This window comes from Artemia sp. Qi Xiang Cuo, chromosome 1 (assembly GCF_049724085.1).
Source record: "Artemia sp. Qi Xiang Cuo chromosome 1, ASM4972408v1, whole genome shotgun sequence".
Lineage (NCBI taxonomy): Eukaryota > Metazoa > Arthropoda > Branchiopoda > Anostraca > Artemiidae > Artemia > Artemia sp. Qi Xiang Cuo.
The window spans coordinates 35,423,385-35,449,090 of NC_142794.1; the positions used below are offsets into that span (position 1 = coordinate 35,423,385).

Genomic DNA, 25,706 nt, shown 5'->3' on the forward strand with positions numbered 1-25,706 from the left:
GTCACGACAAGGCAAACATGCGGTGGAGGGTTACATCATATTCGTATACCATATACTCTGAGATTTACAGGATATCTTCATCATTTCTTTATATCGTTTCTTTATGTCGATGATAAAGTGAGATTTGTTGTTGGTGGTAGGTGATGTGGTGATCGGTTGTCTTCTTGTGAGCATTCGTATGAGCAGTACTTCTTATTTATTTTTGTCTAGGCCTGGTTCAGAGCCTGCAAATGATTAATGTGTAGTCCTAATTTTTTTTTCCCAGTTAACGGGCCTCTGGGCTCTTTGGGATTTTTTTGGATCGTAATGTTTTTTATATTTATCGAATAAAAGAACTTAAACTTGTTTGCAAAAATAATACAAGACTTGGGGGGGGGGATAAATTCTAAGAAATGCAAAAACATTTCTTATATCTTTAAACGAGCAATAATTATGTATATTTATATATTTTCTCGAAATCAGTACTATATTTTTTTTCCAAAAATTGGCATACTTACATCGTCTGGCATGAAAAATGATAGGTCGAGACTTTGGGAAAGTTCGTTTTTCCCTCCCAGTGCCCTTAATATATTTTTATTAAATTATTTGCGGGAAATTAAGAGAGAAAAACGTCGAAAAAAGTGTCAAAATAAAATTTGACTGTTGGAAATTCTACCTATTACTGACTTGAAGCAATTCGAGAACCTAAAATCCACCTCTACTTTCCATTACCTCGTTTCTCTCATTGATCACATCGGGAAAACCCTTGAAAAGCCTAATTCCTGGCTAAATTTAATTTCCATTGACCTTCAGAAGGCATTCGACCTTGTTAACCACAATAATTTAATTGAGAAACTTGTCAACGAGGTCAATATTGATCCCTTACTGGTGAAATTAGTTGCCTCCTTAACAAATAGATCGCAAGTTGTCAAATACCAAAATCATTATTCAAATGCTCTCCCTGTCCACAACGGCATACCCCAAGGTACTCTCCTAGGTCCCTTTTTTCAGTAATGATCAACAGCCTCGCAAAGGAATTTCCTGACCGATGGAAATTTGTTGATGACCTAACGGGTGTTGAAACTTGCTTCAGAAATTTAATAAGCGACCCTAAGAGTATCCTCAATGAAATTGGAGACGAGGCCTTAGACTTAGACATGACAGTAAACCCCTCTAAGTCCATGATAATGCCCATTTGTTTCCTCAAATCCTCACCCTGTTTTCTTTCTTCTATCCTTTATAAAATTTTCAGTTCCACATTTAAAATACTCGGCGTTATAATTCTTTTAAATCTGAAGCTAAAAAGTCCCATTATAGATATCGTCAATATAGATTGTGCGTCTATCGCCCTCTATAAGGTTCTAAATCAATTTAGCGTCCCCCCTTCCCACTACTTACAGATTTACGTCTTTTATCCACCAGCATCTAGAGTATGCTTGTCCAGTTTGGCACCCTGATATCTCTCGCGAAGAATCGGAAAAAATTGAATCAATTCAAAAAAGAGCCTTGCGAATAATTTTCAAAGAAGGCAAGGTGCCATACTCTCTGCTTCTAAATAAGCTAGTCTGAAAACCCTGGAGCAAAAGAGGGTTTCGATGTCCCTCCGTTTTGCAAAAAATGCCATAACAAACCCTCCGACGCAAATATTTTCCCTAAATGTCACTCCTCATCTATATTACGGCCAACTCGAGCTGTTTCCGAGCCCATTCCTGTTTTGTCCTCCGTTCACTGCTTTACTTCCAGATACAAAAGAATTTTTATCCCCTTTATTAGATAGAAAATTAATAAAATGTCTCAATAGTTTCTTTTTTTCCCCCTCTTTTTTGTTTATTAGCTGATGGTACTGCCCGGGTTCTTGCGCTCTTTTGCTGCCCCCCCCCCTTTCTTGACCAGTTTTTATTGTTTTTAACTCTTTTATTGATTTACTATAGTTGAATTGTTGACATTTTCTTAGTATCCCTTTTAATTTAAATATATTTATGTCTCACTCTAAGTTTAGTTTGACCAGTGTTTACCACTTTTTAATGCATTTATGTCTCGCTCTTAGTTTAGTTTGACCAATTTTTATTTTTTTAATTTTGTAATTGACTTTTTACAGTTTTAATTATTGACTTTTAAATTATGTTCATTATGGTTTTCTCTATTTCGTTGTTGTTCTTTGCATTTTTAGTGTAACCATTTATATTGTCGACTCCAAAGTCCGAATTCGGCCCTTTGTGGGCTTGTGATAGCGATTTTTTTGAAATAAATATCACGGTTTTTCTGAAGTGTACAAGACAATAGAATTCCAGTTTGTGTTGTCTAGTCATACCGAAGAAAGTGATTTCAGCGTCATAAACCTACATGACACCAACTACTACGCCGATGTCAAGGACGTGGAATTTGGGGGTCGAGTGGAAGCGACTTTTGCCAAAGAAGAGGTGTCTCTATCTGCTGCATTTGAATTTAGGAAAGAGCGTAGGAAATTTTGTATTGTGCTCTGTGATGAGATTAGAAAACATTTTTTCAGCTCCAGGTATTTATCGGCAAGAAACTTCGATAGGCTTCATCTATGCTATGCTATGGGAGTAGAGTAAAATCTGCCAAACCTGGCACCACTTCTGGCTCAGTTTCCGAATTTAAAGAGTGACAACGACCTGGAAGATATCGTCCAAGAGTGGAAGAGATTACTCTTTTCTCTGAGCTTGGCGCTTCGATTGACTCAGATCCAGCCGTTTTCTGGACTCGGGTTTACAGGCAAAAGGATGTTAATGGGTCAAAGCGTTTTCTTCTGCTCGGGCGTTTTACTTTAAGCCTACTTGTTCTCACACACGCTTCCGCTGCTGCTGAGAGAACTTTCTCAGCTGTCAATTTGAATAAAACAGCATTAGAAATCGTCTGGGTTTCCCCACCTTGAACGGTCTTCTCCGTGCAAAAAGGATCGTTAAAAGAATTGGAAACCACCCTTGAAAACGGTTCTGCATCCAAAGTGGAAAACTGTGGAAGGGGATATGAAAAAGCTGGACTACAAGAAGAAACAGCAGGGAAAATAACCAACTAGCACAAATGTCCCTCTTTTTTTTTAATGTTAAAGTTTTATTACCTTTGTACGGTTTAACCTGATTTCTTTTGCAATATTGTCGAAATACTTCTGTTAAATAAATTCAGTTCTGATTAGTAGAATCGACCAAGAACTTGTGTAAAATGACCGGTGAATTATATGACCAACGCGTAACTCGCCGGTGGGTAGCCTAGTCCGTGGATCCATGGAGATCTGTGGTGTTAGCCACTTTCATGGCATGGTTGCTGATGTTTTATTTGTAGCTTCTGGTGCTCGTTACTCATCGTACAGGTGGATTGGAAACATTTGTTGTGAGGGGTTTTGAGTTTGTATAATATTTTTTTTTTGTGGTTTGGTTTCAAATATATATTTGGAATTTGGTTTATTTTATTGTATTGTCCTACATCCTTTTTTTTTTTGGGGGGGGGGGGGGGTCTCATAAAATCGCTTTTTGTTTGGGTCTTTAATTATTTTTTTTTCTCTTTCTGTTTTGTTTTGTGTGTGTGTGTGTGTTTAGTCTTTGAAAGGTTTAAATGCAATGCATTATATTTAAAATACTTGTATTTGTTTCATTTTTGTTTCTCCCCTGTTTTTTCCTGGCCATAGAGCCTTACGGGGGAGTTTATATTGAAGTGTATTTTGTCGTGTTTATTAATTGAATAAAAATTGATTGATTGATTGATTGGATTGTAAGTTGTTGATTCTACGTTATTGGCCTTCTTACTTTATCCATTATTCGCCTTAATGCCTAAAATGTCGAAAGAAAGGATTAACCCCAACAATCAGCTTCGAGAACGCTTTTAGAAAATCTTACTGAAACTCCCTTCTAAAATGCTTTTAGCCGTTTGAGACTGCTATTTTATTAAGCTGAAAAAGTCTATAGAAGCATTCTTCATATTTCAGGTTATGAGGTGGTTACTGCCTTGGGTTTATTTTTCCTGCTCTTGCCCTAGAAGTTTTTCTCAGTTTTCAGCGATTCAATTAAACATAACTACCGACGAGCGTCGCAAAGCGACGCGAGCGGCGAATTTTCAACCCACTGTTCAGATGGTACAAAATTAATCTCTTGTGGTACAATTTTGGTCAGAAAACTGGTACATTTTATCACAAAGTGTTGGCAACACTGGACAGCAAGCGATTATTATGGAAATTATGATTTCTGTATACAAGATAAGCTATTCCATAATATATCTTAGGACTCTTTATTTTCAATATAGGTCTTTCTACAAACATGAGAGTTTTTTATTTTGGGTTTGGTTCTATTTTTGTCGTTTGTAAAACTTCAAGGCACTTATAAGAACTCCAGAATTAGAAAAAAGTCTCCTAGCCTCTCCGCTTGGCCAACTATGACAATTGGAAGGGGAAAATATCAAACACCTTTCCTTTTGCATCTTTATTAAAAAAGATAAATCAAGGAAAATTACACAAAAAAGTTTTTTCTTATGTGAATAAGGGTATGAGGTCTAAGCATTTCCGCGGGGGTAGATATACAGGACTCCATTTTTATGTATACAATTCACTTCACCGAGTGAACCTCGGTCCCCTGATATGTGAATTATGGGGGAAACGTGATAAATTGCAGGAAACCAAAGAATATGACGAACTGGTAAAAGTTAAGACGGGTGCTCGCGTCCAAAAAAAAGAAAGAAAAAAAAGTCACCAAGACCCTCCAGCGTTTTTTTTTGTTTTTTTTTTGCGAACGTCGTAATTCTATTGGACTTGTAGCCCCATCCACTAAGGGATAATTTTGTCTCATCACCCCATTCCTAAAAGTTGCCTTATTTTGCTAATTAAATACAAAAATATGTTTTTCCCCACTGAAAGCATGGAGATAGATTAAAACTGCAAAAGAACATACATTAATCCGTACATGAGGAGGCCACCTCCTCATTCCCTCGCACTTTACGCCAAAGTTTGACTTTTTGTCAAAATTCTTTAAGAATAATTGCTGAAACATAAAGGCCGTTGAATTGGAGTTAGAAACTTTTTTAAAGCACTGTAAAACTTATTGTGCAGATCATAATAGGTGCAGATCACTTATTGTGCAGATCGCAGATCATAGTCAACGCGCTTGCCTAGACACATTTGTATCTATTGTGTGTCATTTGTTTTCCCCGAGCTATTGCATATTGAAGAAATCTTCGTGGAAACTTTGGAGAAACCTCATTCAATTGGAAATAGATAATTACAGTGCCATTTTGGGTGAACAAAAATAACTAGAGGGCAACCTGTCCCCTTCCCGTACCCTTTTTACCCCCGGACATCCTCAACAACAATCCGCCCCAAGATATCGGATTAAAATTTGAGCTATCCATTTTGATCAAAACAGTCAAGAGGTTTAAGAAATATGCTTTTATAGAGGGAAAAACCCGTGCAGTCCAGGTGTTAAGACTTGAGTCCCCAAAATTGAGAAAAAATAACTTTTTAACGATCAGTTTAGCATTATTCTTAGTAAATACTTAAACCAGGGGAACCTAATGCAAAAAACGAAATATTCGTTCGGCCGAAGCTGGGTCCCAAAAAAGGGCCAGAATAACGTTTTTTCCCAGTGGCTAGAATTCGCTGTTCCCCTTGCCAAGGAAACCCTACCAGCCAAGTACACACACATGTTTAGGCTGGGGACACGAGCTGCCTGATTATAGACCAAAAATTTAGTTTTCTGATATGCTTGAAAATTATATCCGTAAGTAAATTGGACCCGGTCAAGGGACCCGAATGTAGAATTTATATTTTCAAAGTATTGCTGCACTCAAAAGAGTGTCTTATTTCGAACAGCAGGAAACTGCCATCAGTTTAAATCCTTTCCCGAGGGAACTCTAGCGTTAAAAAAGATTATAGGGGGCAAGGGTCGGCTAAAATTGGCTAAAAAATTTGTTTTCTCCAATCGGCTTAGAACTTAAGTCCATAAGTCCTTGAGCCAATTAAAAGCAAACACACAACATGAATATCTTAAAAAAAACGTTAAAAAAAATGCAAGACTCCAATTAAAAAAAAAAAAGTTTGAAAGAAATACTGCACTGTCCAAAATTAGGGCCCAAACTGGGCGAAGTGAATGGCTTGAAACTTATACGCTGGACACGTATCCAGGGACGTAAGACGTAATATTTCGGGCGCGGGGAGGAGTTGAAACCCCCTAACCCCCCTGGATACGGGTCCGCTTTTGGGCTTAATAAAAAAGAGCTTCCGAAAATTGTTTTTGCTAAAACAACGCTATCATACGAGTATTTTTTTTTTCACACGAATCATTTGGTCTTTTGGGCTAGGCTGACCAAATATCGTAATTCAAGTAGCCTACCCTTTTTATGTGTATTGGGTTCACCTTTGTTCAGGGACTTGCACCGTCCAATTTCATATTGAGAAAAACACTTGATGCAGCACCCGATGCTAACGTCAATCTCACTTCGGCAATACTTCATGTGCGAAAGCAGATATAACTTTAAAGCCCATGAGAAAACAATATTTTTTCGGGAATCAAAATGTTTTGGTTCCATTTATGGGCGAATTAATATTATTTTTCTATATTTAGGGGGGGGGGGGTTAGAGGACGCTTTAGCACACAGAATTGCTTATAGAGATTTCAAGCTGATTGGAAGACAAAGTTTTATGACCCATTTTTAGCGGACTTAGGCCTTAATTGACTTAGGCTCCTGCCGAGGGTTCGGCGTAGAGAACGACGAGACTAGGCGCCTCCAGATTGATCTATCGCTTGCTAGGCTTGCAGCTTCTTCCACTGGGATGTGGGCTTTGGCAAGGAATTCATTGGCTTTGTCTTTCTACTTGGTAGAGGGGCCTCCTGTGGGTTACTTCCATCCGTGCAGGGTGGGGTCGAAGTCGAATGCGACCCGTGCTGGGGCATTGCCTGACATACGAAGGAGGTGGCTGTAGCACCGAATAGTACGCTGGTCAAGCTGCATCGAGAAAGAAGTTTGTGCAGTGCGTGACAGGAGGGTCTGGTTGCTAACAAAGTCAGTCCAGTGAAGTCCTTTGATCCTTCGAAAATGCTCCGTCTGTGCGACATCGACGGCGCTTAGGATAGATTTGCAGCTCGCGATATGTCCGCTCCATCTCCATACAGCAGCACGACGCTGACAGACGTATTGTAAATGTGTATTTTGGAATGGCGTCTTATGTTTGGCTTTCACCTGATGCACCCCGGCCTCCCGACAATTTCCGACGCTTTGGCTATTCGAGATGTAATCTCTTTTGTGATTGAGCCATCCCTCGACAAAATAGATCCCTGGTAAGTGAAGGCTTCAACCACATCTACTTGGTGGCTCCCAATGTTTATTTTCTTTAGAGTAGAACAGGACGTTGGGGGCTCAAGGAGTATAACCTTGGTTTTCTTCCAGTTGATCTGCGAGGATCCGAGACGTAAAGACGTAACACAAATGAATATAATTTTTTTTTATGCGTCTTTAAAAGTTATTTTTACCCCCTCACCCCCCCCCCCTAAAGAAAAAACCTTTGATATGACCCTGAAGCGGACACAACAATTTTATTGACTCCAATCGGCTTGATATTGCATCCACCAATCTTTAGGCTAAGTGGATCTGGGTAAAGATAAACAAAATTGAAACTCAATTTGATTGTCTTGATTTATTTGTCGATCCATCCAATTTCGTTTGATCGACTTAAAATTACTAAACATGTAAATTGGGCCAAAAAAAAAAAATCTTAATAAAGATGCAACAACTTGTTTTTTTTTGTCACGGCTAAAAATGGGCAACAATTTGATTTTCTCAGACTGGACTTAAGCTTACAGGGCATATATTTCAAGGCCATGGACATCTCACTGGAGACAAAACAATTTGGTCTTATTGATTTCTCACGCCCAAAAAACGACAACGAATTTTACTTTTCTTTGATTTGCTTGAAACTTACAGGGAATAAAAGACCGAAAACCAAGAATGAAAAACCAAAAATTATTTAAATTTTCTATCATTTTTGAAAATCGCCGATCGACCCGGAATTTTATATTAAAAATATCATTAATAAAATATTATTGCAAAAAAAACTATGCCTGACGTAACATTTTGAACTAAATATCTAAACTTCCCTAACGTTCACGTTGCAACCCGAGACTTTATTTGCTTGGACTGAATCTATGAAAAACTACTAATACCCCAGTTTTTAGCACATACAAAATATATTAATTAAAATCAAACATAATTATTAAAAAAAGATCCAAGAAAGAATGTTGTTCACGTAAAAATAAAGAACAAAATTAAAACCTAAGATCTGGAGAAAACATCCTTTTAATCATTCAAAACGCAGAATGAATACAAGCTGCTATGAGTGGCTAAATAAAACATAAAACCAACAGAGATTATATTTAATTATTAAAGCAAACTTTAAATAACATATATTACTTGGGACAAATAAAGGAAACCAAAATGAATAAAAATTTAAATGAATAATCAAGCCAAATTTGCATGAATTTTAACAATGTGTTTATCATCATGATTTAAGCAACGCTTTTAATTTCATTATCCTTACAGGCAGTGACTTTTAATCAGTACTTTCTTTTAATCTCAGCCACAATTTAACATCAACCTCAATTTTAACCTCAACACATATCTTTCAAATTGTTTTGTTTATGTATTAATTTTTTAGACCTTTACTTTTAGCACAAAGGTATCAAAAGAAAAAAGGGCAGAATGTTCTTTGAAAATAGTAATGTTTAATAAAAAGCAACAATAAACCTTATTAATTAAAATCAAACAAAATTATTAAAAAAAAAGTTTCGCCCAGTTTGGGCTTGTGGTTTCCGATTTATGGGCGTGTTGTGGGTTTGGTTTGAATTGGCTCAAGGACTTATGGATGTAAGTTCTAAGCAGATTTTTTGCGAACAGGATCTTTCGGACACGCTCAACTTGTTGGAGGAACGATCAAATTTCGATTACAATAATTTTAGATTTAGTTATTGATATCAAATTATAAGTACTAGTTGTCAGAACCAGAGACAATGATGAAAAATAATTGCAGTTTGGAACAGGAATCATACCTCTAATCTCACACCTCTTTATCCTACCTCATATATTTTTTTTGACAAAATTTATGTCGCCAGGCTACTAAAAACTTAGGGTCCGATAAGTTTCTAGTCCACCAGATTTTCTCCATAGAGTTTTTTTCTTTTTTCTAAAGGTATTAAAAAAAGGTTTTCAGGCTAAGATACATCAAATACCATTCCAAATGCAGCGTTTTACGAAGTTGCTCCTCAAGTATTCAGGACGGGATGTTTCCTTTTGCAGGTAATCCATCCCCTACTATGTTTCTGGGAGCTTGCCGCATTGGTTTGACGAATGCCGGCACAAGTAGATATGAGCAGGTCAAAAAGCTCCACGTTGTATCCTGGACTAGATAGGTTGTAGAATTTTTTTTTTTTATTCCGACTAGGATAATTGGTTGGATAATGTGAGGAATTTACGTAACAATAATCCAGCGAAAGTGTAGGACTTGGTGCTGGATTTTTAGATGAAAAGAATCTATTATTATTTTTCTGTTAGGATATTACAGAACAGTACCTGAAAATCTCCAATCGCGTCGCTTCCCAAATCGTAATTTACACTTTTAATAAGAAATCTAAACAACTAAGAAGAGCGTTAGAATCAGAGGCAACGCTATAGCGTTGCCGGTACTTTCCCATTATATGGGCACTTCTAAAAAGTCAAGTTTGACTAATGCTAATGAAATAAAATAGTTTATAAACAAATTTGGGATATATATTTGGACATTAGGGGGTGGGGGGGGGGGGTAAAGCATTGCGTATATTAAATACGTAACCGAACCTACGCTAACCTAACCTAGGTACCTTTTTCTCCCCCTAAACCCCAAAAAACAACAGTTTAAATATTGTAAAGTCAATGAGAAACCACGCTCTTCCATCAATTTAGATAACAATTAGCCGCTTTTCGAGATTCAATCACTGCATTCCCCCAAATACATCCAATGAAGATTCTGAGATAGATATTTTGTTCAAAATAGTTTAAAGATCAAATAAAAAAACTCAGGGGTCAGCAGAGCCCCCCCCGAGTCCGGGGGAATCGTTGTAAGTTATGCCCCGGGGGCAGACAAGGTTTTTTTTGTAGGGGGTGGTCGTATAAGCATCAGAAATTTCTATTTACCTATTTAAGAGTCATCAAAAGTGATTGGCGGACACCCCCCCCCACCGGATTTTCACCAAATGCATCCGATCAAAATTTTGAGATAGCCATTATGTTTGAAAAAATCCAACGATCAAATGACAAAACTTCGGAGTCCATATGACATATGATAAAAAAATAACAAGCTCCCACCCCCTTGTGCCTTTCCCCCCAAAAGTATCTTATAAAAATTTAGAAATAGCCGTTTTGTTAAAAATAGTCCTAGATTCAGACTGTTATAACTTTAGGGTTGAGAAATCCTCCATAGCCCCCAGGGAAAGGATCGTAACTCATGTAAAACGTTCATTATTAGAATATGAGTTTTTTGTTGAAGGGGTGGTTATTTAAGTTTTGAGGGGGCTCACTTGATTGGAAATTAAAACTTTTAGTTCTTTTTTAAGAGTTAAAAGTTTTCAAAGGGCATCCGGTGAATATTTTAATATAACTGGTTTTTTTTTTAAATAGTTCAAAGGCTAAATGAATATGTTTCCAGGTTTGAATCCGACCCCCCCCCACCCCCAGCTCCGTGGAAATGGCTCTGAGTTCCGGAACTTACTTATTATTACTTTGATACTCTTTTTTTTACTTTGATACCTTGTTTAGTTAGATGCTTTCTTTACTTTGATACTTTGGTACTTTGATACTAGTTTTGATACTTTGATGAAAGTTTGATGTTAAAAAAAAATTGACTTTGAAATAAGGCATTTTCTAAGAACTTGAAATTTTTCGCAATCAAAACGAACAACAATTAATTTAAAAAACATTCCGACAAAGAAGTTCTAAAAGAAAAGTAAAGGCCGTATTAAACTTAAGATCAGCAGATATGAATACCTTTTAAAATTCAAACTAGAAACGACAAAAAATCAAGGAGGTACACTTGTGCCTCTTTAAAGAGGCGATGCACCACAATGTTAAGTGATTTCCAGTCTTAGCGGTCGCAGAGAGACGGTGATTATTGCATTTTGTAGCTCAAACTTACACTGAGAAGCATGCAAAATTTCACCCCCTCTGACGTTGTCTTCATGGGGGAAAGTGGGCTAGAAGTTTCGACCCTCCCAGCACATCCCCCCTTTAACGTTGTCCGATCGGATTGAAATTTAGAGGATAAGCTTTCCTAGGGCCTGGGAGCTTATCCTCAAAATTTCAGCTCAATCCGATCACTCCTTCCCTGTTTTCCAAAAACCAAATATAGCCACTTTATGTTCATCAAATTATTTTTTTTTTAGCCACGCCTACAGGCTACAGTTGGCAACGGATCCGGGTGAATGAGGACTCATTCGAAGCGGAATTCGACCTGTTAGGGCCTTTTGATATTTTCAGACCGAAAAAATTATCCCCCGAATTTACAATTACGAAAAACCTCGTTTTCCTATAAGAGCCCATGTTAATTTTTGAAATTCCTAAAAGCATTGTATTTCATTATTAAATTAGATCAAAATAGTGCTCTTAACCTGATAAGATCGACTGCAAGCTTCCAAAAATTCCAGCTCTTTCCCAGAAGTTTTTTTTTGTCGAAAAACGAAAATCTTACTTTCTATTTGCTTGCGTCGAAAATAGATTGCAGAGACTAAACATAAATCGTCAACAGTGTCTGATGGTACAGTGGTCACTATTGCTGCCTGTCATGCGGAAGACCCAGGTTCGATACCCCGTAGAAGTAATTTTTATATATATGGAATTTAAAGTAGTATCTCTTAAATTTAAAGTTTGAAAAAGAAATTCAGTTTCTTTTTTAAATCGAATATATTAAACACATCGGCTCAACAGGCGTCTCCTGAAAAATATCGCAGTCGGCCTTCAGCTTACAGGTAAGTCTCCACTGCTTTGATAACATGCAGTATACCCGCAAGCTCGAAGAAAAGTTGAAAAAAGAAAATCTTACTGTGCATTTTATTTGAGTATTCAGGAATTAAAAGCCTTAACAAAAGAATCTTCAAAATCGGGGGGTTTGGGGGGGGGGGTTTGGCAGCCCCCCCACTTTAACTCCTGACACAATCAGCTAACAGTTGGTCAAGCAATAATAAGTAGTAAACTGTACAAAAATGTGCAGAAATATTTTGAAAAAAACTACGTTTTCTAAAGAGTTAAAGAGGCTGAGTCATAAGTTCGAACCTTAAAACGTACAGGGATTAGGAGGTACAGATGGAGGGCTGCCGCCCCCCAAACCTCGCGCTTTTGCAGCCTCTTTTATTAAGGTTTTTATTTTGGGGGTCTTCCGCCCCCCTCAACCCCTGCTTTTTCCCTTGCAAAGAAATGCTTTGCAACACGAACGAAGTCTGCTTGAATTTTTTACCATAAGAACATCCTATTGCATCTGTTTGATTAGAAACAGTTCTGAGCCTGTTTGCTGGATTTTTTACAGGAGATTTTTCCCTAACCGATAACTAGCTATAATGTGATGAACTTGGTACGACCAACTGATTGCAGGCTACAGGACTTAAAAAACCTTGACAAAAGAGGCTACAAAAGCGGGGGGTTAGTGGGGCGACAGCCCCCCAACTGTACCTCCTAATCCCTGTATGTGTTAAGGTTTGAACGTTTGTCTCAGCCTCTTTAACTCTTTAGAAAACATAGTTTTTTTTTCAAATAATTACTATTAATGTATAAATGAAACCCAAAACGACCATAAATTAAATAAACAATCATATCAGAAAACGTACAACAAGTATTAATGTAAATGAATAATTTACCAGGTGTTACTATCGATGAACCAGTTATACACAAAATTAACAGATAACAGGTAAACTATCATAACAAACAAACATACAATTAGTGCTAGTACAAATAAATAAATCTTATAACAAGTCAAACTTAAATTGAATATGCAAATAAGCTTGAAACGAAGAAAAATCACTACAAACGAGAGTTTGGGCTTAGTCTCCTCCTCTGCCTATAAAAGCTTAAAACCTATTCCGTCATGGTCGCTTTGCTGTAAACTATGTGTGTCTTGAACAGTCTTGGAAAGTACGAATAAAATCAAACTTAATGTGTTACATATAACGGTATCAATTGCTGAATGATCATCAGTTCAAGATTTTATTTTACCGTAATTTGTATCTTTATTTTCAATAATGGAAAAGAAAATATTTGTAATATAATTCGTTTTCAGTGAAGAGCCAATGACGGAGTAGGTTTTAGACTTTTACAGCTAAGGAAGGGGGCAGTATCCAAACTCTTGTTTGCAGTGAAACTATATTTGTCTTGAACAGTCTTGGAAAGAACTAATAAAATTAAACTGAATATTTGATATATAATGATATTAATTACTGAAAGCTACGTATTTTATTGCGATTTCTTTTTCTAATGTTTGAAAAAAAAGAACAGAATTGGCTTTCTTCGTAGTCACCTACCGTGAAAATGGCCATATTTGTCCCTATAATCTAAAAAAAAAGAATAACAAATTTCGTCGGCTTGTAGTAGAGATCTTCAAAAATTAAAGACATCCTAAACATTTAGAAGAGATTATATCATGACTAAATCAATTATTTATTAATATTAACAAAGAAAAACAAAACAATTACAAACATAAAAAGGTTACTTGGCCCAAGAAGCTTGGCTTGTAGTAAGCCATATAAGTTACTAGTTTTTAGTTTTTAGAAATTGCAGTGGCCATTTTTAGTAATTGTAGTGGGCCATATAAGTTACTAGTTTTTAGTTCTTAGCAATTGTAGTGGCCATTTTTTGTAATTGTAGTGGGCCATATAAGTTACTAGTTTTTAGTTCTTAGTAATTGTAGGGGGCCCTTTTTAGTAATTGAAGTGGGCCATACTAGTTTTTTGTTTTTAGTAATTCCACTACTTTACGTTCATGAAGACTAATATGAACTATTATAAATTATTTACTGGAGAGCGTGGGTGTTTCAAAAAGGAGACAATTATTAAAACATAAAAATACTGAGGAGAGTTATGTAAATGGATTTAAAATGTCTGAGAACCGAGTATCTTTTCCTATATGGGTAATAAAATGTAAAAGGTTGAAGATTCCTGACTAAAGGGAAATAATTTATTTAGGGTGCCCAATAGGTTAGAGGCCCACTATTTAAAATGATTAAAATATAAGTTTAACGTACCTTGCTCAAATAGCTAAGATTAACTCCGAAGGACGCCATATCAACAGGAAATTTTCGGTTACCTATCCATCCATCGTAAAATCCAACTATTTTCCCGTTCTTAACGACTGGAGAACTTAGACCAAATTTTGTGACTAGGCCGACAGGCCACATGCCGACCTTCTTTACTTTTCGTATCTATAAAATCACATTTTAATAATAGGTAAAGTAAAATATGTAACAAAGAGGCCCTACATAGAAAGAAGTAACATTTTCTGCTATTTCAGTACACAATTTTCTATATTGTAGTACATTGAAAATTGATATAATTTTCATTAATTTTACATGATTTGCAAATTTGAATGAAAACTTGCCCCCGTTCCAAAGCCATCCACCCCAAACAAAATCTGCATACATGCCTGAAATCAAATCCTTTGAAACACACAAATACACACATACACACACACACACACACACATATATATATATATATATATATATATATATATATATATATATATATATATATATATATATATATATATATATATATATATATATATATATATATATGTATATGTATATATATATATATACATAGTATAGTATAATTGTATATAGTAATTGCATATATATATATATATATATATATATATATATATATATATATATATATATATATATATATATATATATATATATATATATATATATATATATATATATATATATATATATATATATATATATATATATATATATATATATATATATATATTACTTAGTCTGTTTTAGTTTTATATATACTTTTTATGTATATTACTTTAATTTTAGATTTTAGTTTTTTTTTATTTTATTCTACACTGAAGACACCTTGTTTTATAAGCGCGAAATATTCCTTCGATTTTTGTTCTCTTCGTTTTCCTGTTCTGGCCATAGATCCGTATGTCTTTTTCAGATTCTTTCCTTTGTTTTGTCATGGCTGGCCAGTTCGGCTTTAGATCTTTTATTCGCAAAGGCATAGTTATTGGGCTTTTAAGCTATGTAGAATCAAATGTCTATCTAAAAATTTTGATCGGATCTCATTGGGGAAAAGAAGGGCGTGTGAGGGGGCTAGTTTTCTTCTAATCTTTTTGGTTACTTAAAAAGGGCACTAAAACTTCTTATTTTCGCTCGAAAAAGTTCTCTTCTAATCTTCTAGGACCATTGGTTCGATATTACTTTCCCTGAAAAAAAAAAAAAAAAAAAAAAACAACAACAAGAAATAAACACACATCCGTGATCTTTCTTCAGACAAAAATACAAAACCCCACGATTTTCTAGATAGGAGCTTGACACCTCTGCAGTAGGAATCTCTGATACGCTGAATCTCATGATTCGACTGTCATTAACATTGCTTGACTGTTTGCGGTTGTTTCCCCCCTTTTTCAAAAATAAGGCAAACTTTCCCACGGAAGCAGCCTTTGATGTAATGGGTATCACTAAACTTAAGGAATCGTATGTATTTGGACTCAGGATAAAAAAACAAACAATTCTTTTGGTGTATCTATTGTTTGATTCTTCACCTTATTTGACTTCAGTTGGCAAAAGTGGTTACTGTGTAATGTTTGCGTATTCTTGGACTGATTACGTATTTTTGGATTTAAAACGTCGTGAGCGGAAAATCCATTGTTGTTAGCTGTTATAATAACCAACTTGAAGAAGAAGAAAATCAAACGACCAGATAGTTTTCACCCTTTTAAAATTCTTCTCTCGTTTGTATTGAGAGACATGTTTTGTGATGTAGCTAATTAACAAGAGTAGAAAGATCGTTACTTCATTAGATATCTGGCAAAAATTGCGTTTGGAATAATCAATTAAATAAACATTCACATAAGACAATAGCTGTCTAGAAAGGTTTTTTAACTTTAGACTCTTGAGGCACTATACAGTTTTCTATTTACTTTATACAGGGTCGTAATAGATATTTTAGTCGGGAACTTGCCATTTTTTTTTTTGGGGGGGGGGGACTTCAAGGGTGATCCATGACCTTTTTTTTAGCCAATGCGTAATCGAAAGCTTTAATTTTTATGTAAGTTTTCACGTTTTCGGGTGGGAGTTCAAAGTAAGAATGCCCCGTGAATGCTTCTGGTACAAAGTAATATGTTCGAATTGTAGCTATTCGCCGTTGCCAGGTCGTAGAAAATTTCTCCTTGAAGAAATGGCATCAGGTGCGGTTAAAAGACATTTTTTGTATTTGGGGAATTATTAAAAACTAGATTTGCTTTACAATCTTGCGAATCCTTTTTTTTCTTTTTGGCTAATATCTGAGCGGAAGTACCGGAAGCTGTTTTTTCCTGGTTGGTTAGTTTTGTCCGGAACGTACTATTTTTTGTACTAATTTTTACAAAATTTTGTATCCTTTGGATGTGTTTTAATTTCTTCGGGGGACAGGTGTCCCACATAGTTTCTCCCCTCCTGGGAAACACCAGAATTTGTCTCAAAAAATCTTTCGCAGACTCACGTCATGGAAAACTGGAAGGTAAGGTAAGGCACGGTAAACCTTTATTAACTCAAGAGTTATACTTATTTTTCCTACTTTAGCTAACCGAGAGAAGAGTTCGATGTGCTAGTTTAATACATTGAACATAAAGATAAAATTAACACTTCAAGGTAGTACATTTTCACACAAAATACCACAGATCAAGAAAGCAAAGCAGCAAAAGGCAAAAAAGGAAACAAAAGAAGGGATAAAAAGAGTAAAGCCAAACCCAGCAAGAGTTTTAACTAAACCAAGATTAAACATGAATCTGGCCTTCGCAAGTTCCAACATCCCGACAAAGAATAATCTTCAAAACACATTTTTTTATTGATAAACAATTCTTCGGAAATACTTCGGCCAGGTTAAATTCATTTGCAATATAGGGGATCTGGTGCCTTAATGAAAATTAAAAAAAAAAGTTTTTTTCACTGAAAGTAAGGAACGACGTTAAAACTTAAAACGAACAGAAATTACTCCGTATATGAAAGGGGCTGTCCCCTCCTCAACGCCTCGCTCTTTACGCTAAAGTTTTTTATTGTTTAAAAAAAATAGAGCTGTGAGAAAGTCAAACTTCAGCGTAAAGAGCAAGGCGTTGAAGAGGGGACAGACCCTTTCATATACGGAATATTTTCTGTTTGTTTTAAGTTTTAACGTCGTTCCTTACTTTCAGTTAAAAAAGCTTGTTTTTATATTTAATTTTTGAAAGTTTTTGAATTAATGCAGGTTTTGATTTTGGCTCACCGTACATGAATAATTAAAACAAAAATTTGCATATTAATTTTACTTTTATTTGGTTAAATGGTTTTCTCGAAAGTTGTTTAATTTTATTTACGAACGTTTTTATTAGTAATAAATATACGAAACTTACCAATTAACTTACGTAACGAAATTCTATATTCATATATTTTTAATAAGTATATTAGGGGGTTCACCCCCTAGTCATTACTTTGCTCTTTAAGCTAAAGTTCGAATTTTGTTCCAATTCTTAAAAAATGACCGCTTAATTACAAAGGCCGTTAATTAGAATAAATAGGTCTTATGAAAGTACTAAAAAATCTTTGGCTTAAAGAGCGAGATATTGACTAGGGGGTGAACCCAATCATATACGGAATATTTTCTGTTCGTTTTAAGTTTTGATGTTGCTGCTTACTTTCAGTTGAAAAACTTGTTTTTTTTTTTAATTTGATTTCTGATCTTTTTTTCAATAATGCTGGGAAGTCCGGTGCCCCATTCGCAAAAATTTCTCGTTCACCATGAAAATTTCCTCCTTTGGAATATCCCTCAATGTAAACCTCGACCCACCACCAGAAAAACTCTCCCCTGAATATGTCTTTGTATTTCTCATTAACCAATGCTATACGTAAACAGTGGGTAAAGGTCATAATTTTCAGCCCTCCCCCCGAGGATTTCGGGGGATTACGTCATCCTAAAAGACATATTCATCATATTTTCGACCATGCTGAACAAAATGGCTATCTCAAAATTTTGATCGGGTGACTTTGGGGAAAGAAATGAGCGTGGGAGGGGGCCTGGTTACCCTCCATTTTTTGGTCACTTAAAAAGGGCACTATAACTTTTAATTTCAGTTCCAATGAGCCCTCAAAAGATGTTCTAGGACCACCGGGTTGATACGATCATCTCTGGGAAAAAAAAAACAACAAAAAAACAAATAAACACGCATCCGTGATCTTTCTTCTGGCAAAAAATGCAAAATTCCACATTTTAGTAGATAGGAGCTTGAAACCTCTTATAATAGAATTCTCTAATACGCTGAATATGATGGTGTGATTTTCATTAAGATTCTATAAATTTTAGGGGGTCTTTCCCCCTTTTTGAAATCAGCATTAAAATCTGATTCTTTTGATGTATCTATAGGTATCAAAATTCCATTTTCTAGAGTTTCGGTTACCATTGAGCCTGGTCGCTCCTTACTTACAGCTCGTTACCACGAACTGTTTGATCTATCCCTTTCTGAGTTGAGTAGAGAAAGATAAAGCTTCTTGAAACGAACATGGAAAGGAAAAACAGAAACACTGGCCACAGCCATATCATGAAAATTGTTTTTTGGCGAATGAATGTCAAAAAACCACATTGCAGTTTGTATTTCTTTTAATTGTTTAAGATTAAGTGCATCAAGAAATAAAAAGAAGGTTTGGGTTTCTGATAGATGTTGAAGAGACCGAGGACCTGGTACGTGACCATTTACATGCACATGAATTTTTCGACCGTACAAGTAAGATCTTAATAATTCAAGTCCTTTACCTCTGATTCCTGCATTATTAATTTTTTCAAGCAGGATTGTGTGTTTTATCTTGTCAAATACCCTCTTTATGTAAAAAAAAGAGCAGAAACTTGATTTTATCAAGAACAGAATCATTAATACTCAGTAAAAAGCAGAAATGGCTTGTTCAGGTGAATGACCAGAGAAAACTTTATTTTATCAAAATGTAAAACAATTTACTTTTTAATTAATTTTTCTAATACCTTAGATAAAGGGGAAGGAATCGCTATTGACCGTTAATTACTTGGGTCTGCCTTATCTCCTTTTTTAAGATTGGAAGGACTCGGGTAACTTTCCAGATTTCTGGGAATATCCCAAGTATGGATGCATTAAAAATATGAAGCAATGGAACAGAAATTACACTAACGATATTATTAAAAATATTTGTAGATAATTCGTCTAAACCTAAGGAATTTCCCCTCTTTAACTTCAGTGTTATACTCTGAAGTTCATCAGGGGTAACACAAGCATTAGATGTACTAGAATTTTGAGATGGTGAAAGATATCTTTTAGATAAATGAGGTGGACATTCTGGAGAATCAGGTGTAATATGTGAGCTAATATTGGAAAAATAGTCACAGAAATATTAAACAATACTACCTTTTTCTTTCAGCTCAGTATCACTTTCATTTATGATCAATTCTGGTTGTGTTGTTTTATTATTAGTTCCAATTTTTCCTTCAATTAAATTCCAGGTAGTTTGAGGTGAATTCAATTTATTAACTGAATTTTCGTAATAGATTTGTTCACTTATTCTGAGAAGAAAGTGTATCTGGGAAGAAAGTGTTTTAAAATTTACATTAAAAGCCTTAATCATGGACCCCTTGGTGATCTGTCAGCAACTCTAGGGGGGGGGGGTCCTGGAACCAGTCTGCAATTTTTTGAAAAAGAAGAAAATGGGGTTTATAGCAGGGTTACGAGTCACTGAAAAAAATCAGATAAAATGTTTTTTTTATTGCTTTCTTCCAGATAAGGCCTAAGATGTCTTACCTCTAAAGACTTTTTGTTAAAATGAAGCGTTGTATACACTGATGCATATGTAAGCTAAAAACCTATTACTCGTTAGGCCAGTCATACGAAGATGATAGTAAGGATTATCATGTGTGAGACAATTATAAACAAATTTGACCTATGCGTCTTCTTGCGAATTTATTTCTAGACTTTGTGTCTGTTTTGGACATCTTCTTGAACAATAATTAGAACTAAGGCACTAATGTTGACCGATTAAAGAGCAAAGTACCTCCCAAGTAATAATTTTTTGCTTATTTTTTTCCCTTTACCGCTTGATATAGAAGGAATGCCGTAGAAACTTAAAAGTTCTAGTGCTCATTTTAAGGGTAAAAATTGTTTGGAGGACAACCAGACCCGTCACTCTACTATTAGTTTTACTCTATTTTTGTATAATCCCTAAAATTTTACGTTATTTTTAAAGCTCGGTTTTCGATAAGAAAAATTAGCTTCTGTATACTTTCCTTTATTTCGCTTTTGACAGCCTTCTCTTTCAGTTAGTCAATTTAAACAGTTGGGAAAAGTTCTTTTTGAACTTTTGTTTCCTTGGAATTTGTACCTCAAATACATTAATATACGATTTCTTCCTAAGATATTCAGAATCCCCTATCTAAATGCAGAAGTCAAGTGTCAGAAATGACATGTCATTAAACCTTTTAAAGAATCAATAAATTCTTTAGTATTGTCTGGAAAGACCATCATTTGGAAATATCCCAGGAAAGTTCAGCCTTTCATGTTTAGAAAGTCTGATTGATCAAACAAGCAATGTAGCAAAATAATAGTCAGGAAATTTGCAGACCCGCCCTACTTCGAAGGGAATGGAACTCGTAGAACAACGACACGCTGGTATAAAAAGTTGTTACCTGACACGCGACTGTTTATTTAGTTATCTGCATAACCTGCAGACTTTTGTTGTTTTATGTCAAGTCATTGAAATCCATGCAGAAAACAATAGAAAAAGATGGTATCTTTGAAATAGCAGGTCAAATACCGCCAGAGTAAAGAGACTTAGGGGCTTGGAGGATATTAAAGAGAAGGAAAGTTTGATGCTTAATTTCTCGTTGATGATGTTTAATATCATGAAGGAGTTTTACCTTTACATCTGTATATATGCATGCAGTTTGATAATAATAAACGGCCTTTATAGAGGGAAGGTATCCAAAAAGTGTAAGTCTATTAGTATAAGGGAAACTTTCCCAGGCCCTTCACTTCCGATGGATAATATTAAACTTAATGAATCTAATATATTTGGGATAATTATAAAAAGCTAATTTTTCTGATGTATCTGTTGCTATCAAAATTCTGTTTTTTAGCCTGCTATTGGGTCGAGTCGCTCAGTTCGTTACCACGGAATGTTGCTGCAACAATGACAGTTCGATAAAAAGAAAATATGACTGAAAAATGGAGAAGGAGAAAAAATACCCATTGGTATCTATAGTCAAAATTCAGAGAAGTCTAATGTATAAATTTTCATGGTAGAAAGATCCCCAATGGACCTTAGGGGATTATCTTCTATTTCACTGACTGTGAGCAGGGTATAGTCTTGCAGTTTAGAAAAACAAATCTGTGTGTCTCGTGATTGTAGCTAATAAAATAAAAACAAAAGAGATTTTAGAAGAAAACTGGAAAAAGAGACAAAAATAAACATAGATACCCATTGCTAAAACTGAGGTCCAAACTACAAATTTTCCCGTTAGGTTATCGGGCATCCTCAATTAGATCTTAGAAAACTATCCAATAGTTCTTTTGCTATGAACGTGAAACAATATCGCTAGTGTCTTAGAATGCAAACATATAGGTTACTATATAATTAACTTAAGAAAATAAATTTACATTTTCGTCATTTCAAACAATTTACAAAATAGACTATTAATAAGTTGAAAAAATTTTATAAAATAAGTTGATATTTTATTATTTTATGACATGCCCTCCTTCTTAATGACATGATGCTACTAATTACACCATAATAACATGAAAAATTTCAATGTTTCGTGTCGTGACATTAAAGGTAGTAAAGTAGTTATTTGCTAACATTTCTTTACTTGTTGTCAAGGGGCTGTACGTTTTACAAGTTACCTACGCCATATGACGCGTCTCATGCATGGCAGAAGCATGGAAAACCCAGCCTGAGGAAACACGGTGTTGTGGAAGTTTACTACGATGTTGGAACAGCTGGAACTGCCATCTCCAAAGTGTACACCAGATAATGGAGAGTGGGGAACTCCTTTTTAAAATAAGTGAATTTAAAGGAGGTTTTAGACAGTGAGAATTCTACGTACGTTCAACAATCCATTTTTTTCATTTGAGATTTTAAACGTGAAGATATTCATTCATAATTCAAGAAATATCAGAGGAAATAAAATCCTGGTACGAGCATCGGGAATCTTATTGCGAGAGTGATTTTCAAAACATCAATTGTAAATTTTTCAACTACAAGATTCAGGGGTTGGTTTGAGAGCTTCCTAGGTACCTTTCTGGTTCAATCCTGCACAGAGTTTTGAAAACGTAATAAGATAATATTTATTTTCAAAAGACTATCACAAGCTCTAACGTTACGGGAATGCTTATTATTTTAGACAATGGGTTTATATTTCAAAAGGCATTTCTGTTCCCTCTTAAGATGGACCAAACACCTTCCCCCGAAATGGAATCCTGGCAGCATGTCTATATTTGGCACTTCACCGTATTCATTTTGATCTCTGCTCGTTTTAGATTTAATTTACTCATTCATAACAAGTTCTGTCTGTGGCGCTCATGCATTATTCAGAACACACTAGAGAAGTTTGCTGAAGGTAAGATCTAAGAAAACCGGTGTCATAGCCACAAAGACAAATGACGGGTGACAGAATGACATGCATAATTTGGGATATATATTTGCACATTAGGGAGGGTAGGGTCAAGGTTAGATTAGGTTAGGCTACTTTACCCTCCTCACCCCCCTTAATGTGCAAATATATAGCCTAAATTATATTATCAAGTAAACTAAACTATTACGTTTTCATCATTTTTTGGTATATTTCATTCGGATTAACCTAAATTCACTTCTCGAGTGTGTTCTGAATAATACAGGAGTACCCTGTCTGTTAATAGTCTGACTCATTCCATGGTTGTGTTCCTGTTCGTTTTAAGTTTTGCTACCGCTCTTTACTTTTCTTTCAAATTTTTTTTTTGTAAAACATTAAAATAAATTAATATGTATAAAACAGACAAACGATTATTATCATCCTGCAAGCTGTCATATATGAAATTGCTGTTCAATATAACGAAAATTGTGTCTAGGAACCAAGCTAGAAAACCTGTGAACTACGTGAGGTTATCCTAGCCTATTTCCGGATGGATGTCTATGAACAGGTGAGTGACGGGTGGGCGTATGTCAGGTATTTCTGTAAACACACCGTTTGAATCTTATGGGCTTGGAAACAAATGGATATAAATAAATATCTGATATTCTCACGACCGGAACAAGTGAAAAGTTTTCGTATCTCTGCATATGATATAATACGTCACATGCCTTGTCCGCAAAAAGGGATTTTTTCTTATGTTACAAACATACTATAGTTAACTAAAGTTTTAGTGGATATACTCAATATGGTGGCCTAGGAAGCGTTGGAGCCTACTGTATAGAGACTACCTATGCAATTTCGGCTCCACCCCTTCCCACAAAATCGAAATGGATCCTTTAAATTTATTTGTGAAAATAGAGACTATTAGCGGCACTTTCCCATTATATGGGCCTTTACAAGGAAACCAGTCACGAAAAACCCGTTTTTGACGGGTTAAGTCAAGACACCGCTATATAGTAATGGAATGTACAGCGTGGTTTTCATTGCGTATACGATATTTAAACGGTTGTTTTTTGGGGTTTAGGGGGGAGGTACCTAGGTTAGGTTATGTATTTAATATGTGCAATGCTTTACCCCCACACCCCCACCCCCTCTAATGTGCAAATATATAGCCCAAATTTGTTTATAAGCTATTATATATTCATCCTATTTTATTTTATTTCATTAGCATCAACCAAACTTGACTTTTTAGAAAGGCCCATATAATGGGAAAGTACCCTATTAGCTTAAAAAAAATTCACCTTAGTCAAGGTTCTCTCCCTAGCTCAGTAGCCTATACACCCATAACCTTTTACGTATTATCCCGATGTTTGAATTTCAACATCATTGTTTAAAACTTAACAGCTTAGCGCTATTCAGTTTCGGTTATCTCTTTTTGAGTACAATAGTTTATGGGAAGACTAGGAATAATTCTTTGCAGTCACTTTTTTTTGGAAGAAGAGAATGTAATGCAGATATAGGCTATGTTTAAAACTGAACAGCTTGGCGCTATTCAGTTTAGGTTATCCCTTTGTGAGTGCAATAGTTTATGCGAAGACTAGGAATAATTCTTTGCAGTCACTATTTTTCGGAAGAAGATAATTTGATACGGATATAGGCTATGTTTAAAACTGAACAGCTTAGCGCTATTCAATTTAGGTTATCCCTTTGTGAGTGCAATAGTTTATGTGAAGACTAGGAATAATTCTTTGCAGTCACTATTTTTCGGAAGAAGAAAATGTAATACAGATATAGGCTATGTTTAAAACTGAACAGCTTAGCGCTATTCAGTTTCGGTTATCTCCTTTTGAGCAAAACAGTTTATGTGAAGACTAGGAATAATTCTTTGCAGTCACTATTTTTGGGAAGAGGAGAATGTAATATAGATATAGGCTATGTTTAAAACTGAACAGCTTAGCGCTATTCAGTTTCGGTTATCCCTTTTTGAGTACAATAGTTTATGTGAAGACTAGGAATAATTCTTTGCAGTCACTATTTTTCGGAAGAAGAGAATGTAATACAGATGTAGGCTAAGCATGGCTTATTCGCAAACAAGGATATTCGTATATTTTAATTAGTAAATTTTTATTGTTTTTATTTGCTTAGGCTGTAAGATTAGATCACCGCAGGCCTATTGACATTTCTGCTTTGCTTGATTATAAACAAGATACATGTGCTAGGTTTCAAGGCTTTATTAAAAAAATAAAAAAAAGACTAATGATTTACGACTAAATTTTAACTAAGATAAACTTCTAAGATTTTAACTAAAACAAACACATAAAAAAAATACTATAAACGAAATTTTTCAGAACATAAGAAAGATCTTTAAGGGGAAGTCTTAAAACAGTTGGGGGACTACCCGAGTTTACTTGCTTGTTGATTATATTCGTTAGTGGCAGTGTCAGATCCAGGGGAGTGATCTCACTTCTTTCTTGGCTTGCGTGCAGTTTACTTTGCAGAATATTCACACTTCATCTACATGGCCTATTGAGGCAGAAAGTCCTGAAAATTCATGCCATCCAGCTCATCCCTTTTCCCTGAAAATCTCCACTGGTCGTTGGACATCCAATTTATTGAGATGCTGGCATCAACAACAAAACAACAACAACCAGCATACAACCAAGATTAGGGGCTACTTTGGTCTACTAAATTTTATTAAACTCAAGCGGCTTGGTGCTGCAGCGATTTGTTAGTAGTATTAAAATAAATAACGCAAGCGGTTTCAACTGAAAGTAAGGAGCCACATTGAAACTTAAATACGAACAAAAACTATTCCGCAAATGAGGGGGCTGCCTTCCTCGTGTACAGAATAATTTCTGTTTGTTTCATTTTTTTATGTTGCTCCTTAATTTCAACTGAAAAAAA

At 35.3% G+C, this 25,706-nt stretch overlaps 1 protein-coding gene across 2 annotated transcripts in view; it reads right to left on the reverse strand.

Moving 5' to 3' along the window:
• The window catches only part of LOC148956240 (galactosylgalactosylxylosylprotein 3-beta-glucuronosyltransferase P-like), a 171,083-nt gene that overhangs the window by 30,959 nt on the left and 114,418 nt on the right, over positions 1 to 25,706 (reverse strand). For both annotated transcript variants that reach the window (XM_089094683.1, XM_089094675.1), the window contains one exon: positions 14,231 to 14,407. In XM_089094683.1, coding sequence (XP_088950809.1) covers positions 14,231 to 14,407 — 177 coding nt within the window. The remainder of the gene's footprint in view (positions 1 to 14,230; positions 14,408 to 25,706) is intronic.